At 34.7% G+C, this 15947-nt stretch overlaps 3 protein-coding genes, 1 non-coding gene and 1 pseudogene across 4 annotated transcripts; 2 read left to right on the forward strand and 3 right to left on the reverse strand.

The window, feature by feature from the left end:
- The first annotated feature begins 787 nt into the window (after positions 1-787).
- Positions 788-4923, forward strand: OCT4 (organic cation/carnitine transporter4). The gene is given in 4 exon segments (XM_021433081.2): positions 788-988; positions 991-1097; positions 1100-1277; positions 3397-4923. Coding segments are annotated over 4 exon segments (1593 nt in total). The 5' UTR covers positions 788-828; the 3' UTR covers positions 4545-4923.
- Positions 4924-5123: 200 nt separating this feature from the next.
- Positions 5124-6399, reverse strand: LOC110419945 (uncharacterized). Its single transcript, XM_021433082.2, has 2 exons — positions 5829-6399; positions 5124-5353 (listed from the first exon to the last, which is right to left on the reverse strand). The coding sequence occupies exons 1-2, from the start codon at positions 6191-6193 to the stop codon at positions 5254-5256; spliced, it is 465 nt and encodes a 154-aa protein (XP_021288757.1). The 5' UTR covers positions 6194-6399; the 3' UTR covers positions 5124-5253.
- Positions 5516-5588, forward strand: TRNAR-ACG (transfer RNA arginine (anticodon ACG)). The gene has a single exon. It is a non-coding gene; the product is annotated as a tRNA-Arg (tRNA).
- Positions 6400-9981: 3582 nt separating the features above from the next.
- Positions 9982-13443, reverse strand: LOC110419409 (RNA-binding (RRM/RBD/RNP motifs) family protein). Its single transcript, XM_021432438.2, has 4 exons — positions 13182-13443; positions 11360-11428; positions 11166-11272; positions 9982-10379 (listed from the first exon to the last, which is right to left on the reverse strand). Exons 1-4 carry the CDS (start codon positions 13363-13365, stop codon positions 10269-10271), a joined length of 471 nt encoding a protein of 156 aa, XP_021288113.1. The 5' UTR covers positions 13366-13443; the 3' UTR covers positions 9982-10268.
- A 473-nt stretch (positions 13444-13916) lies between these two features.
- Positions 13917-14453, reverse strand: LOC110420009 (cell wall / vacuolar inhibitor of fructosidase 2-like; annotated as a pseudogene).
- Between the last annotated feature and the right edge of the window lie 1494 nt (positions 14454-15947).

The following is a 15947-nucleotide window of genomic DNA, read 5'->3' on the forward strand; positions in this document are numbered from 1 at the left end:
AATGTTCAAAATGTTCAAAAGTTTTGTTCATATATCAAAAATCATTCCAAAATGCTTAAAAATGCTCAAAGGCTTTCTTCGTATATCAAAAGCTACTCTAAAATGCTTTAACGTTTTTCTTTCTTGTAAGAAATACTCCAAAGATAAATAGTATGATAAAGAAAGCTCAAAGAATATGGGATAATTTGAAGTGCAGATCTAAATATACTTGATCTGTTAATAAATTTCGAGTTGAAACGCGAAGTTAAATAAATGAGTCGGTTTCATTAAGAATAATTTTATCTAAATTTTAATTTTTTTGACTAAAAACAGTTAAAATTATAAAGATGTCTATTATCAAAAATCTCTTATGCATGGAACCTATTTAAAAAATAACTCCTAAATACATATGTTATGTTTAAATGGTGATAATAACATTTTTATCTTATTCATGAAAATCATGAATCTACGTGCCTATGACCCTAATAAAATATAATAATAATAAAGATAATGTAATAGAGCAATGTATTTGTAAATGATATTTAATGTGAAATTGGGATTTCATTTAGGGTTGTCCACATGACATATGCGGACACATTTTAGCTTTCCAACCCCTGCATGTTTAGCTCTTATCTCAACCTGAATCCAAGCCTCCAAGTCAACAGCTACCGGCCTTTCCACGTGTCAACCCAACCCAAATCAAAGCCTGGGTATCGTCCACGTGTCAAGCACACAACATTCACAGAACCATAGTCATATTTATGCCTTTAAAACAACTACCGCCCCAAGAACTTCGCTATATGTGAGAGCTTTTACGTTTTCAAAAAAGATACACCAGAGGACCCCTGTATGGCTACCTCGCCAGGATCAGATCCCAGTAGCCATGGCTCCTCGCTAGAGTCACCCTTACTCCCTCCATCCAAAGAACCCGGATGGGAACCTGAACCCGGATCCGAACCCGAGAAGCTCTGCATAGACGACATGTTACAAAAGTACTGCGGAGAATTTGGTCCTGGCAATTGAGACACTTTGTTTTAACGAGCCTAGCATGGGCCCTGGAAGCTTTCCACACCATGGTGATGATATTCGCAGACCAGGAACCGGCTTGGCGGTGTTTAAAAGGGGCAGCCGTTCGGGGTGTGATGAGAAGGAGAGCAGTGTTTGTGGGCTTGAACCGGGGTCTTGGGAATGGAAGGGTGGTTCGGGAAGCTCCACGGTGGCTCAGTGGGGATTGGTTTGTGGTGAGAAGTATAAGGTTGGGCTTGTTCAGGCCTTGTTTTTTGGCGGCTGCATGATTGGTGAGTTGTTTCAGCTGATCTTTCTCTTTGGTCCCATTTTTTTTTTAAAAAAAAAAAGTATGGATATGCTTTTATTAAGCAACAGGGAGTAAATGGTCCTTATCTTGTTATCTGTCGGATAATGGTTCGTATTTCTCTGTTCTTTAACTATATTTTCAAGCTATCAGGTTTGATGTTTTGTTTTTCTTAAAGGGAATATACCAGGTTTCTACCGTCATGTAAACCACATCTGGTGCAGTTAATGCCTTTGTGGACCTGAAATTTCAGGAAAACACATTAAGCTCAGAAGTAACAAAGCTGAAAACAAGTTGGGTACTTACTTAAATTTGTAGACATTGGTCACTTGAATTTAGCTCCATTTTTTATTTTGGGAGTGGGAGTCTAGATTAAGATTTGCTAGTGAATGATGACAAGAACGAGAGACTTGTTTTTTTTTCTCTCTCTGCAAGAATAGTAATTTGTGATCAGTTGGTGCATATTACGAGCCAAGAAATATGTCAGCAAGACGCCGCGATAACATTTATTTAAGTATAGGAGAATACACACTTAGCAGGCAAAGATAGTGATAGCTTTTTCTTATGATTGAGATTGCTATTTACCGTTTGAAGTTTCTCTTGTCATGGTCACGTGTCTTGGGCAGATGTGAGACATAGGAAATTGTAAAAAAATTGAAGTGTCATACTGAGTGGTCCAAGAAATGGTTTAATCTGCTGCAAAATGCAGACAGCAGCCGTATTGAACCAGCTCAGCTAATATTGGACAAGGATTTTAGTAGAAATTTGCTCAAATTAGCTCTGGGGTTTAGGCATCTAAGCTCTACCTAGCACCAAACACGTTGCTAGTTGTCTATATGGATTTGCTTTAATTTGGCCTTCCACCTAAAGTTGGACCATGAGAGTTACTGTGCTACATGTTTTTCCTTTGTGGTCCAAAATTATTATCAGTTCCTTGAAAGGTCACTTTGACTTTGTTAATTTGTTTTGTGTTTTATTGAATTTTTTTCCCTTCCTATACCGTCTGCGGTGCTTTTGATTTCTTTTCTAACATCATCTTAAAGTGGACTCTCAACACCTCAGACCGTTGAAATTCTGAACTTCATAATGATTGTGGTCCTGAAACAATTTCTTTCATAGCTAGGGACACGAGAGAAGTCTGCAGCCATTAAATTATTATAAAGAGAGAGGAAAATCATCCAATTCTCTCGTGGGGGCACTAGGAAAAGTGATAGAAGCATGATACAAAAGAGAGAAAAACCCGTATGCTTTTTCCAGAAAGATGCATGCAGAATGCTTAGCAGAATTTTTCAGTTTCTTCTCTTTGTGTTTTCCTGCAACGTTAATTAAACCCTTAATTGATCTTTTCCTTTCACTTCTTCTCAATGTGTGAAATCAAGCAATCTAAGCAACAGTCCTTTTCACACTTTGGGCATTTGATGATTGACTTTTTACATGATTTATTTGAAAGCTACAGTGGAGCATGAGAATCATGTTCTCGATTTTCTTTTTATGCTTTTTTTTTTTTGGGGCCCAGTGTTCTTGATGTTGATAATTTAATGTCATCTTCACTCTGTTCATACTCCATTACCGCATGCTCTACTTTCTCAAACTTGCTTGATCGTTTAAGAGTTCGTGTCTTATAACCTTTGTATCTTTCCCTTTGTTTAAAAAAAGAACAATTCCTTATCTCTTTATGCTGCTTTTCTGTTGTTCCTTTTCTCTTGGTCCCTACATCATCTGCTCTTTAATGAGTAACCCAGCACTTACTAAAGCCAGCTCTCCTTTTGGCATGTTTCTGTCATAATTGTTGTACCATGGAAACCACCAACTTCACCATCTTAATTCTCTTTTGGATCAGTTCTTTGTTCAAGTACATACAAATATAGAATTATGTAATAACTAACAAAGTACATTAAAGAAAAAGGAAAACAGTTAATTTTACTTTAGTGGATAGCATATATCAAATTGTGGGGAAAGAAGGTGGAATCCTACTATTACATTGCAACATACAGAATCAGTTATCATTGATACATTAAATATGCGAGAAGCTGTTCTGTTGTAAGAAACTTTCAGATGATTAAGTTCATGAGTAAATTTTCAATTTTTCAGTACATATTTTTCAGGTGCAGGAGTATTTGGCCATCTATCAGACTCAAAACTGGGAAGAAAAGGTTCCTTAACAGCAGTTTGCATCTTAAATGCCATCTTTGGTTGCCTTACGTCATTAGCCCCAGACTACTTCACATATCTCCTACTTCGGTTTCTGACAGGGTTCAGCACCGGAGGTGTTGGCCTCTGCTGCTTTGTCCTGGCCACTGAACCTGTTGGCCCAACAAAGCGCGGTGCTGCTGGAATGTCCACATTCTACTTTTTTTCAACTGGAATAGCATTACTCTCAGGCATAGCTTACATCTTCCCTTCATGGCGTGCTCTTTATATCGCCTCCTCTATCCCCTCTATTATTTTCCTTGTTCTGGTTGTTCCTTTTATCTCTGAGTCCCCACGTTGGTACCTTGTTCGTGGGAAAATGAACGAAGCGATGAAAATCATGCGCACAATAGCTAAGTCTAATGGACAATACCTTCCTGATGGGGTTATCCTTGCACTGGATGATGAATCTAATGATGCATCAAATGATAACCGGAGTTGCAAAGAAGCAATTAGTGGTTCTCTTATAGATGTAATCCGATTACCAATCACTCGTATTCGACTTTTTCTAACAGTGGGAATCAACTTCACATGCTCAGTTGTGTACTATGGCCTTAGCTTAAATGTTGTCAACCTCGAGACAAACCTTTACCTCAATGTGCTCCTCAATGCAGTAGCTGAAATGCCAGCATTCACCATAACTGCAATTATGTTGGACAAATTTGGGAGGAAGCCATTGGCAATTGGGACACAATGGTTCAGTGCAATCTTTTGCTTTACGGGGAGCCTGGTGGGAAACGTTGGAATATGGAAAGTAATAAGAATGTTTTGCGGGATTCTAGGGATATTTGGCATGGCCGGAACTTATAATCTGTTGTTCATCTACACAGCAGAGCTCTTTCCTACGGTGGTGAGGAATGCTGCCCTGGGATGTGCAACTCAGGCAGCCCAAATGGGAGCTATTTTGGCACCATTTGTTGTGGTTTGGGGCGGTGGCCTTCCGTTCCTAGTGTTTGGTGTGTGTGGATTGATTGGAGGGATGCTTGCATATTACTTACCAGAGACACTGAACAAGCCATTGTATGACACAATGACAGGAATGGAAGAGGGGGAGACTGCTTGAGGAGTTGCATGAAACGCAATTGGTGACTCTTTCAATTTTTGTCACACAGCTTCATTACAATATTGAGCACATAAACTTCACATAATGGGTTTTACTTTCATGGCATTTTGATTATTCTTTGACATCCAACAACGGCTAATCTATGCAACAGAATGAGAATGACTAAAATTGTTCAGTAAGAGAAAACAAATCATTGGTCAAAGCAGAAGCGGAACTTGAGGCCAAACCATGACTATATAGCTTAACACATTCCTTAAGACTGTTGTATGTTCCTTTTGCTTTCTGTGATTCTTATATCTGCTTGCTGGTTTGGTTTCTTCAATGGATGGTATGAAGTTCCATGAAAGCAGCTTTCTTTAGCTCCATGAATGATCTCACTAGAGAGGAATGAGAAATCAAAGACTCATTGCTTTGATGGAAAACTATTGAAAATTGATCTTTTCCTTAGTGCAGAACTGTTTGCAGTTTGAGTTTAGTTCAACAAATGTTGCCATTGTCATTTCCCTCCCTCTGCCAAAACCAAATACAAGCATGATTTTCTTCCGTTTTCTAGTAAACATTGGATATGGATAATTAAGGGTAACATATTTCAATTTTCCACTGAGAAAATTGCTCCATTTGATTACAATATTTATATTATTCTTACAAATAATTTGTACACTATGTATAAAACTAAATACATGATTAATTCATTAAATAAAAAAGATGATTAAAACATAAAAGGAGTAGGGGAGAACGTTGGAATGACCACCGGCATTGAAACAGGAGTAGGGGAGAACGTTGGAATGACCGCCAGCATCGGGTTTCGCCTGCAATATTGCACCAGAACAAGTGTTCAGTTTAACTTCAGATTTTGTAATACTCAAAACCATATATGAATTATAATTCATTCAACAGTTTCATCAAACATTTTGTAAACAAAAAACATAATATACTAAGAAGGAGAGCAGTAAGTTCTCACGCAAGTAACTGACTCCATGGCCCAATGGATAAGGCGCTGGTCTACGGAACCAGAGATTCTGGGTTCGATCCCCAGTGGAGTCGGTTTATTGGTATTTTTCGACCAAAGAGATTTATTTTATAATTTAACATGTTAATATAATTTAATATATGAACTAACCTATATAAATAAATATTAATTCGTCGCCCAAAATATCTTCCCCGACGTTGACATAGCAACTAATAACCACACCAAATCGAATTTCCTTCTATACTCATTGATTTTCTTTATATGCTATAATTCTTTACCAAAAAAATAAAAAGTAAAAAGGGCAATTCAGTTACCCTATGTCGTCGCTATTGCTTCGAACATGAACCTTGGAGCGAGACCCTGAACTGCTCTTCCTCTTCACCACACTATCCGCCGTCGTCTTCTCTTGCTGTGGCGGCGTTTTCTCTCTCTTCTCTGCCACAACGTTATCCTCCGAGATAACATTCAGCGAGGGCTTCCACTCTGCAGCCATAACCCCTGGTGTTCCTACCCTCACCCGCTTCTTCTTCGTTAGTGCCGCCACTTTTGGAGGCATCAAAGACCTCGTCTCCTCCCTCATCGAAGGACTCACCGCCGCCATCAACACCTCTTCCTTCTCGTTCCTAGACACTTCAGGGGTCGTAACGCAACACGAAACAAACTCCAAAATGGATCTCATGACGTTATATAACAAAAACAGCCACCCAAATATACACCTATATCTATATATGTATCCCTACAAGTAACAAACGGGAAAATAGCAGAGTTGAGAGGAATCAGAGAAGGAGCCATGGGTGTTTCATTGTTTCTCTATTAGCTTCCTTTCTCATACATGAAAAAGCTAAGTGCGTAGGGCTCTTATATAGTGCTGATGACTAGAAAAAAGGGTATAGCAGAAGATTGCCTTTGGTTTTGGGAAATGACAAAACAGTGGGGCTGCCTTTGTTTATGGCGTGACGGCCTGGATGCTGAGTTTGCACTCCATATACATTTATGACAAAACTACTACTCTTTATTCATTAATTTATTTTCTTAGTATTTTTAATTTGTTTTACTAATTATTATAAATAGTTTAATATGAGACAGATGAGAGATACCTATAATTATAGGTAATCAAGATGTTGATAAGGTTTTGCCAAATTAGTACAATGAGGATTAAATTGATGTACGGTTAGGAAGAAAATTTGATCCAAACTGCTTTTAGTATTATAGACGAATTAAAATTTTTCGAAAGAATATCTTAACGGTTTTAATTTGAATCTTGAAAATAAATGACGAAACTTACGAGATAAAAGAAAGATTCGTAGAATTAATTAGGGTTTATGAATTGACTATATTTTATGTATCTAAAAAATTATTATTAAAGATTTAAATGGTAACTTTAAAGTACTATCAATCGAATTTAGACATTTTAGTAAAAACTCAAACTATAGTAGTTTATATAGTTTTTTTTTTTAATTTTCATACAATCTTAGTATAGTATAGGCATATATATGATTAGTTCATACTCAAATGATTAACGACTTCCTTCCGTATTTAACCATTTGGTTCAAAGGTTGATACATATAATTCTTGGCTCAAATAATAGACAAAATTTGTTAAAAGTTTTTGCTAATGAAACCACACAAATTGTTTTACTATTAAGGCTTTCAAAGTCAATAAATTAAATAATTGTAGTGGGATCAAACTGTTTGGAATCTTCTCTATATTAAATTGCTTATATGTTTATACACAAAATCAGTCCATCTTATAAACTAATGCCATGGCTTATAAAATGAGTAATATTTATTAAAAAAAATTAACTCTTTAATGATAGTCACAGATGTGAACTCCACTACTGATCCTACACTCTCAACTTCAAGGCTGAAATATGGTCCAAAACTTCATGTTTTACAACATTATTTTGTTAGGTCATGTTTTATTATTTAAATATCTTAATATTGAACTAATTAATTACTTAATTCACCAGTAATTTAACTCATAAGACCATTGAGATTTTATTTTACTGAAAAATGCAACTGTATTTCTCTTTTTCCATCACAAATCCCATAGATATTTTGCAATTAATGTGATTATTACTGTTTTTCTTAGGAACCACTATAATTTCACTGTGAAATTAATATGAATCTAAATTGGCACAACACTTATCACAAAAAATAAATAAATAGAAAGGAATAAATAAATAAATTCTACAACAAATCTAATGTCAAAAGACTTTCATAGCCCCTCCATTTCTTTCAAGGAAATCATGTGGGACACTTTTTATTGTCAACATTATTTTATATGTGACTTCTTAATTTTTATGATTTTGTTCTTTCTTTGGGTTAAATGTGTGGGTTAGGGGTTTAGTAGTCAGTCCAATCACACATATATATAATTTCATTTAAAAAATTAAATTTCTCATATAATTTTTTTTTAAAATTGAAGGAAGGAGATTCGAACTTTACTCCTTAAATAAAAAAATCATGCACCAACTAATAAAGTAAATGCTCGAGTGATTTAGATAAGAATTAGTTATTTTAATTTACATCAATGTCGCTTTCTTCTATTGAAAAAAAATAAATTCTCAAAAATAGGTAAAAATATTTTAAAAAATTTATGTCCCTTCGTAAAAGTTAGTCCTATCGATATTAAAAATGTTAACAATTACATGCTACATATAATTATGAAAGTAAAAAGAAGAGAAAAAAAAAAGGAAAGTCAATTTTCATAAAAGAAAATTGAGAAATTTTTGCTTGTTTGAATTTTATTTGCATCTCCTTTTTGTAATTTTATGAGACACATCACTTCATATACACAAACCAACAAAATAACACTTTGACAGATACATTGCCAAATTCACTAAATTGGGACATTTTATGTGCTGCATCAACATATGTGGTTGTCACGTCTTATCACAGATTAAATTTAACAATCTTTTATAGTACCAAGTCACCTCAAGCAATTGGTTTTCCATAATTAAAATTGACATTTTCCAATCTACCTTATAGTAATTAAACAATGACTTAAGTCAAGGTATTATAACGATGGAGATCAAATTTTATAATTTAAATAGCGTACAAATGCTCGTAATCAAAAATTTTCATTGCTCATAATTTATGTGGAAATTATGATTAATTGTCGTAATTTTGATAAATTACGAAAGTAAAATAACTTTGAATTATCACGTAGAAAAATAAGGTGTTTATTGATTTTATTTTGTTGACAACAAAACAGATGTAACAATGTTTATGATCTATTCCTTTCATGGAGTAGAACAAATTCATGTGCACCACATTTTCTGACAGAATTAAATTCATCATATCTGTGTTTTTTTCTCTCTGGAGAATTCTTTCTTTCCTGCTGATTTAACACACAAAAGAAAACAACTGATCAGGAGCCACAACAACCCTTTGGATTTGACAACACCCAGAGGAGTCTTGATGAACAATGACAAGTATTAATCAAAGCCAGATGAAAAAAACGAAGTCGTGTTAAATTTTGTCTCCATGCAATACCCTCCACAACCCCAAAAATCCTTCCATTCAAAACCATAAAAACGATCGGCCTTGGCTGATGCAGATGACAAAAAGAAAAAGGAAAATATCAAGTGTTTAGTTACTTTCGAATGAGAAATCTAGAACTCTGTTCACTTGCATGGGAAAGAAGGCAAGTGCCGTATATTCACTGGGTAGCTGAGAAAACAATGTGCCCTGGGAAATATTGGCTAGCTTTCAGGCAGGCCACACAGTTTTTAGCTCTGCAATAAATGTTTGCAAATAAGCTATCTGCACAGGAATGTGTATGCAGTCGCTGTATTCAGCTTCATCTAGAATAATGTCGTGTACAACACTACAAGAAGCGAAAGTGTCGAGTCAGGGTGGTGTGTTTTGAAAGCAGAAAAAGACCCTTAAAAGAACCGGCAGAAATTGGGGTAGGAATTATGAAATGTTGCCTGTGATTAACAGCAGAATAACAAGTTTTTAGCATCATTTTTTACGTTTGAATACAGACTTGCTCTTTGAAAACATATGTATACGTTGTTACCTAGATGGGATCAGATTCCAAATTATCCAATTAATGTTTTAGCCAGTGATAATTGTGTCCATCTAGTAGCCTGGTTAGAAGGCAAGCCCCCTAAGTCACAATCATTCATTTATCTAATTAGATTTTGGGTATCCAGTTGAACGTTAAGACTGTTCAATTAGTTAAGTTTTGATGGTAGCAATACTATTAATTAGTTGCAGTGTTATTGTCTAGTTTTAAAGACGATATGTGATTTCTGTAGTATATTATCGGCAAGGTCTATTTGGGTTGGTTTGAGCAACGTTGCTGTCATTGACAATGATGGAATTAATGGACATTTCTGAAATCGTTTCCCACGTTTCTTCCTTAAACATCAACGGCCTTCAACCTGCTTCAATGCACTCAACTCTTCAATTCATGATAAGGCTAAGCACTTGACTCAGCTTGCTTTCATCTCTGTGATGATAAGTGCCAAATAAAATGCAATGAGTTCATAGTAGACATGAAGGTCCATGAAAAATAATTCAAAGGATTACACTTTCGGTCTTGTTTTTCCTTAATACTCTTAAGAGGAATTGACCTCAGTTCATCACATGCCAATTGCATTTAAATTCAAAAGTCTAAGAATAGAAGTTTATACTTAAGTTTCTTTTTCTGTCAAGACACCATAGGCCACCCCCGTCATAAATCTGTCTCCTGTCTCCAATCAAGATAAAAAATTGACGAAGCATGTTCCGGAACTATTCTTGTCATTGACGGCCATACGAATTATAGCCATTTGAATTTGTCATGTTGTTCTGTGGTGTGCGTTCTGGCCTAGGTCTTGCATACTCTGCAAAGATAACCCAACCATCGAGGAACTGCAAAAATACAATTGAAATTAGTTACCACAATCAGGGAAGGGAGGGAGGGAGATAATGTCGATAAATTACTTCCTGCAATCTAACCTCTTGCTTTAAAACTAAATAATATAACAGCAAAGCATGGTTCAATACAGTTTTACAAAAGTCCTAGACATATTAATTTCAAAAAGATTTGAAGGGTGTAGCTGGCAAAGCACCAACTGTGAGTGTTCATCTCCTAACTACCTTTGGACTATCTCAAACTGATTTCCTCCCTTCCCTCTAATTAAAAGAACCAAACATCAGTGATGGTTGCTCCGGCAAGAGATCAATGATCTATTAAGGCAAGAACTGCTAATTGAAAGAGGCTTTGCTTTAGGAAAAATATATAGATAATACAAAAGCATATGCTTGCCAGGAGAAATGAAAGTCTGATAAAAAGAGAATTAGATATGTGACCCAAGCCATTACAGCACAGTTGGGTGCATGGAATCAGCCATGCAAAGTTGAAAAGGTGTTCTTTTGTGGATGGTTTATTGGATCCAAAAGAGATTTTCTATAATTCATTTTTTGGAACAAATTAACACCTGCTGAAGTTTGGAAGAAAGACATGGATCTTTGTCCATTGTTTTATCACTTTCTTAGATCTCTTCAGGAGCAACCATTACCCTTTCTTAATTGTAACTATAACCTTAACACATGAAATCAAAACAAAGAGCATTCCAAACCCTGGAAACAAACCGATGAATGAACACATAAAATTTCCTCAAGGAAATGAATATTAAGAAACTAGAAGGAACTAACCTTGCCATCCATTCCCTCTCTACCTTTCTCAGCGTCCTCTAGGGTAGCATATCTTACAAAACCAAATCCCTTAGAATATCCTGATACTCGATCAGTCACCACTCTAGCTGTAAACACACAAAAAAGACAAATGTTTATTACTCTCAAAAGACAATTTTCAATTTTCAACAATCTTGTAGGTAAGGGAAACAAACCATCAACTACTTGTCCAAACTGAGAAAAGGCTTCCCGAAGTTTCTCTACGGAAGTGCGTTTGTTAAGCCCTGAAAACAGATTCAAATGGTAAATTACATCATAATATGAACCAGGAAAGGTAAACAAGTGACCCCTGTCAACATATATAATTGAACTAATGAGGATGTTCTTTGTGGAGATCTTACAAGTAATACATACATACATGTAGAATGAGAACAAGACATAGTAAGAGAATGACATGAACATGCAATAAGAGCATAAGTTCTCATAAAATAAGGAAAAGAAGAAAACCGCCCACAAATTAGAGTTTGAACAGAGGGAAATTTACAACCTGCCTGCCATCTATGCTCCTACCACTTTATTACCATATGAATCATCTGAAAACCTAACATCTTGGCCACTTGAGTAATGACTTCCACATGACTATCACCTATTTTGTCCTTTTCTACCCATGCAACTTCAGTCAACTCAGGCGAAAAAGATATCTTTAAACAAACCATCTTACATAACTATAATATCAAAACATAGAAGGAACTTATAATGCTTGGTCACTCAAATAATAGGATGATAAAACCAACAAAGGATACAGGGAATTCTAAATGTTACATGTTTAGTGGATGAACCAATAGGTATTCAGATAAAGGTTATCACAGCCCTCACAAATTGAGGTCAGATCCATGAATATGGGTCTCACATGAATGTGAGAGGATCATGACATACAAACTTTAGACTAAATAATAAGTTACTTCAATTGGAAAATAGTTAACACTTTTACACGCTTCGATTGCTTACAAGAATACAGCTCTCAGTTTCACTTAAACTTTGTCTAGTAATCAACCATTAGAATTAGCCATCAGAACATTTATCCCAAAAAAGATAGCTGAAACCATGTCAACTTTACAATCAATCACATGAGCTTTGAGCAAATGAACGCCCTGGTTATCAGACTCTCTAATTATTTTGACTCTTAAGCACACTGCATATTAAGCTCTGTGTCCTGTGACAACCAAATGAGATCAAATAATTCATTTTATACCTTACTAGTTACCAAAAAAGTTTCCAATCCTCTATTCCTTCACTTGTCTTTCCTTCTTCCAACCAAGGTGATACGTGCGCTTTCTCATTTGCTACTCACACTCCCCTTACTTGAATAACAATGCACTTCACTCAGCATAGGGAAATTCATACTTTTTAAAATAAATTTCATCATTTTTTGTTTTGCATCAAGAGAAAGGCAACATATAACAAATTAGAAAGCACAAATATCATATCTTTTTCTTTCTCTCACTTCTTTAAATGAATTAAATAGATAGAAAATACCAATTCTACCATGCGTTTCATTTCTTGACCAGTTAATCAAACCATTGGAAGAAAAAAAATTTCTTCCAATTTCCCACATTTCCAGCAACCAAATAAGCATAATAAGTTAATAACCCAATAAATCAGCATATAAGCAAAAACTATTAACCACCTAGAAAAGAACAGGACCAATTAAACGAAACCCTCGATAAAAAGCAAAACACAACTTTTCTTCCATTTTCACACGTTTTCCCACATTTACCCAGCAATCGAATAAGCAAAACAACCCATAAATCAACATATAAAATATACCTATAACCCAGAAAAGAACAGGACCAATTAAATCAAACCCACTAAAAAAGAACATAACTTTTCCTTTCGTTTCCCCACCATTACCCAGGAAATAAACAAGTGAACCAACACATAAAACAAAAATTACCAAAAAATTAAAAAAAAAAACAGAAAAGAACATGAGCAAACATAAAAGATATAGGTATAGGTGGAAAAGAAAAAGATACTTACCGGAGACAAAGAGGTTAGTACTCGGAGGAGCTTGCTCTCGACCAGGGGTTCCCTCACCGTTCCCCATAGCCGTAATTGGCGGCGGCATAAAGGAATTTGGTGAAGTTGTCGAGAACAACCGCCTCATACCCAGCGGAGCCATCCGAGCCGCCATCCCCGTCGTCGCCGCCGCTCTCAAAGCCATTAGATTTTAATGAAAATCAGGGTTTAAGACTTTCGGGCTTCAAGCTAAAACCCTTTGAAGAGAAAAGGGCGAAACTTTCGATTGGGTTATAAAGTGGTAAGATTTTGTGAAGTTACTAATTTGGGCTTACAAAGGGTGCTATAATCATATGTATATATGTAAATTCACTAATTTTGGAAAATATGTGCTAGAATGACAGAAATGCCCCTTTGAAGGAGGAGAGTATAATGTCATGGTGTGTAAATGAGTTGAAGAATGAGGATAGTTTTGGGATGCAATTTGGGTTCAAAAATAAGATTATAAGAAGGAAAAGTGTGTTAATTTGATTATTTAATTTTGTCGATATTGATATTGTTACTTATCGTATCTCATCATTTTTGTTACTTTTTTTATACAAATTTTATCAAAATTTAATTTATTAAACACATTATCACAAAAAAAAAATGTACAACTTCAATTAGATTAATATAACTTTATTATAACTTTCATTATATAACTTTATTAGATTAATACAACTTGAACATAAGTTTCGTTATATAACTTTAGTTAGCTTAATATAGGAGATCCACAATCATCATTGCATCCTTGGTAAGCCTAAACAAAGCTGTGTTAACTTGGGTTAAAACTCCCAATCCTTGCTTATTGCAATCAATGACAGCTTTGTTGACAGCATCAACACTTTGGTAGGTTTTATCATACTTGAGCTGATCAAAAGCTTGGAGACCTCCTTGGATTTGGTTGACACTGGCATTGTATGAATCTCAACAGAAGACAAGGAACCCCCAGGCTAGATAATCAGTTTCATTCTTGACCAAAGAATCAACATAGGATAAGGTGTGATTCAGTTTAGAAGCAGATTGCTCTACTGCAATCCTGCCTAGTCCTGCTAAGTTGGCACTGAGGCTACCACTATCCGACTCCAAAGCTGAGATGCATTCTTCAGGATACTCGGTTTGGTTGCAAGTCTTTGCGATTAGAGCCTTACCTGTTTCCTCACCAGCTACTAGGGAAGATTGATGGAAAACAAGAAAAGGGATTACAGCCATGAGCACCATAGCAGGGAAAAGATTACCAATTTGACTACCCATTTTTGGTTGCTAGGAAAGGATAATGATATGAGATTTAACCTCAATCAGATGAAGTTACTATGCCTGCCACCACCTTTGCATAAAGGAAGAGGCAAAAGGTTTTGCAAAGACAATATTTGTCCAAAAGGATTTGGTGCATTTTTTGATAAATGTTACGCAGATGAGAGGTACCTATGATTATAGGCAGTCAAGATTTTGACAAGGTTTGTTTAGGATTTTTGTAGCTCAACAAATTATGGGTCAACTTCATGCATAAAGCCATCTAGAATTAGTATAGGAAAGGCGTCAAGGATACCAATTTAGTCCAAATGAAGACTCAATTAACGAAGTTATCAAGAAAATTTGAGCCACATATTATAGGTCTAGAAGAGAAAGATATCAAAAAGAAAAAGGGTGTCACTTTGCTGTTGGGAGAAATGGTTTTGGAATTTGGATTAGTCAGAAATTTCTTTAAATGACTTTTCATAATCCCATTACTACTAATATTACAAACAAATTAAAATGATTCAAAAGAATATCTTATCGGTTTTAATTCGAATCTTAAGCTTTGTTTGGTAACCATGAAAATGGTTTCCAAAAGCCAATTTCCTTGCCCTATCTCTATTACCAACCACCATGAAACTCACTTATCTCCCTTGCTCCTCCCCTTTTTTGCTTCAATTTCAAATCACTTTTGTGGTTCTCTTTTCTACAAATCTTCTCTTTAGCTTCAACTTCAGCTTCAAATCTCTCTCTTTTTTAAATTATCGATCTTCAATCTTTACATTTATTTTTAATTATTTTTAATTGATTAATCCAATAATTGATGTCCATTTTACTTGTTCACACCATTTTGAACTGCTTTTCCTTCTTTTCTTCATTCTTGTGTATGTTCCTGTTGGTTTTGAAGTGTATTTTCAGGTTTCAACAGTTGTGATTTTTTTTATATTTTTTGAAAATGATTTTTGGCTTTTCGGGTAATGGATTTTTTTGGATTGACTTTCTAGTATTTTCATAAGTTTTAATGGTTGGGAATAGATGAATGTTTATATTTTTATGTGTTAAGGTGAACTTTGTTTTTAAATGGATTATGATAGAAAATATTTCTTATAAGTGATCAAAAATATAAAAAACTATTTTTCTCAATTTATTTAAATAAGAAAACATATTATATTTTCTGTAAAATGTTATTCATAGAAAAACTTTTCTTCAAACAAGTTAATTTTCGATTATCAAATGATCTTTTAATTTTAATTTATGATTTATTGATTTAACAAATTAATCAGTATAACAATATTATGAAAACTAAATGAATTTTATTTATTTATAATAGTTTAATATTAAAAAATATTTTGAATATATTGTATAATTGATGAATGTTAATATTTTTTGGTGTTATAAAAGAAAATTATTGAAGATAGGTGATGATGGAAAACTTTTTTTACAAGATAATTCAAACAACAAAAAATATTTTCTTCAATTTATTCAAACAACAAAAAATTTTAGATTTTTCTA

This window comes from Theobroma umbraticum, unplaced genomic scaffold (genome assembly GCF_002168275.2).
Source record: "Theobroma umbraticum cultivar Fairchild unplaced genomic scaffold, ASM216827v3 scaffold_67.0, whole genome shotgun sequence".
Classification (NCBI taxonomy): Eukaryota; Viridiplantae; Streptophyta; class Magnoliopsida; order Malvales; family Malvaceae; genus Theobroma; species Theobroma umbraticum.

Bases quoted from the DNA above. Each gene is read 5' to 3' on its own strand.
- LOC110419945 (XM_021433082.2), bottom strand. From the start codon at position 6,193: ATGAGATCCATTTTGGAGTTTGTTTCGTGTTGCGTTACGACCCCTGAA. The intron at 5,354-5,828 runs GTAACTGAATTG...GCAATATTGCAG, and splicing joins AGCAATAGCGACGACATAGG to GCGAAACCCGATGCTGGCGG.
- LOC110419409 (XM_021432438.2), bottom strand. From the start codon at position 13,365: ATGGCTTTGAGAGCGGCGGCGACGACGGGGATGGCGGCTCGGATGGCT. The intron at 11,429-13,181 runs GTAAGTATCTTT...ATCTGTTTTCAG, and splicing joins TACTAACCTCTTTGTCTCCG to GGCTTAACAAACGCACTTCC. The intron at 10,380-11,165 runs GTTAGTTCCTTC...GTATTTTTGCAG, and splicing joins GAGAGGGAATGGATGGCAAG to TTCCTCGATGGTTGGGTTAT.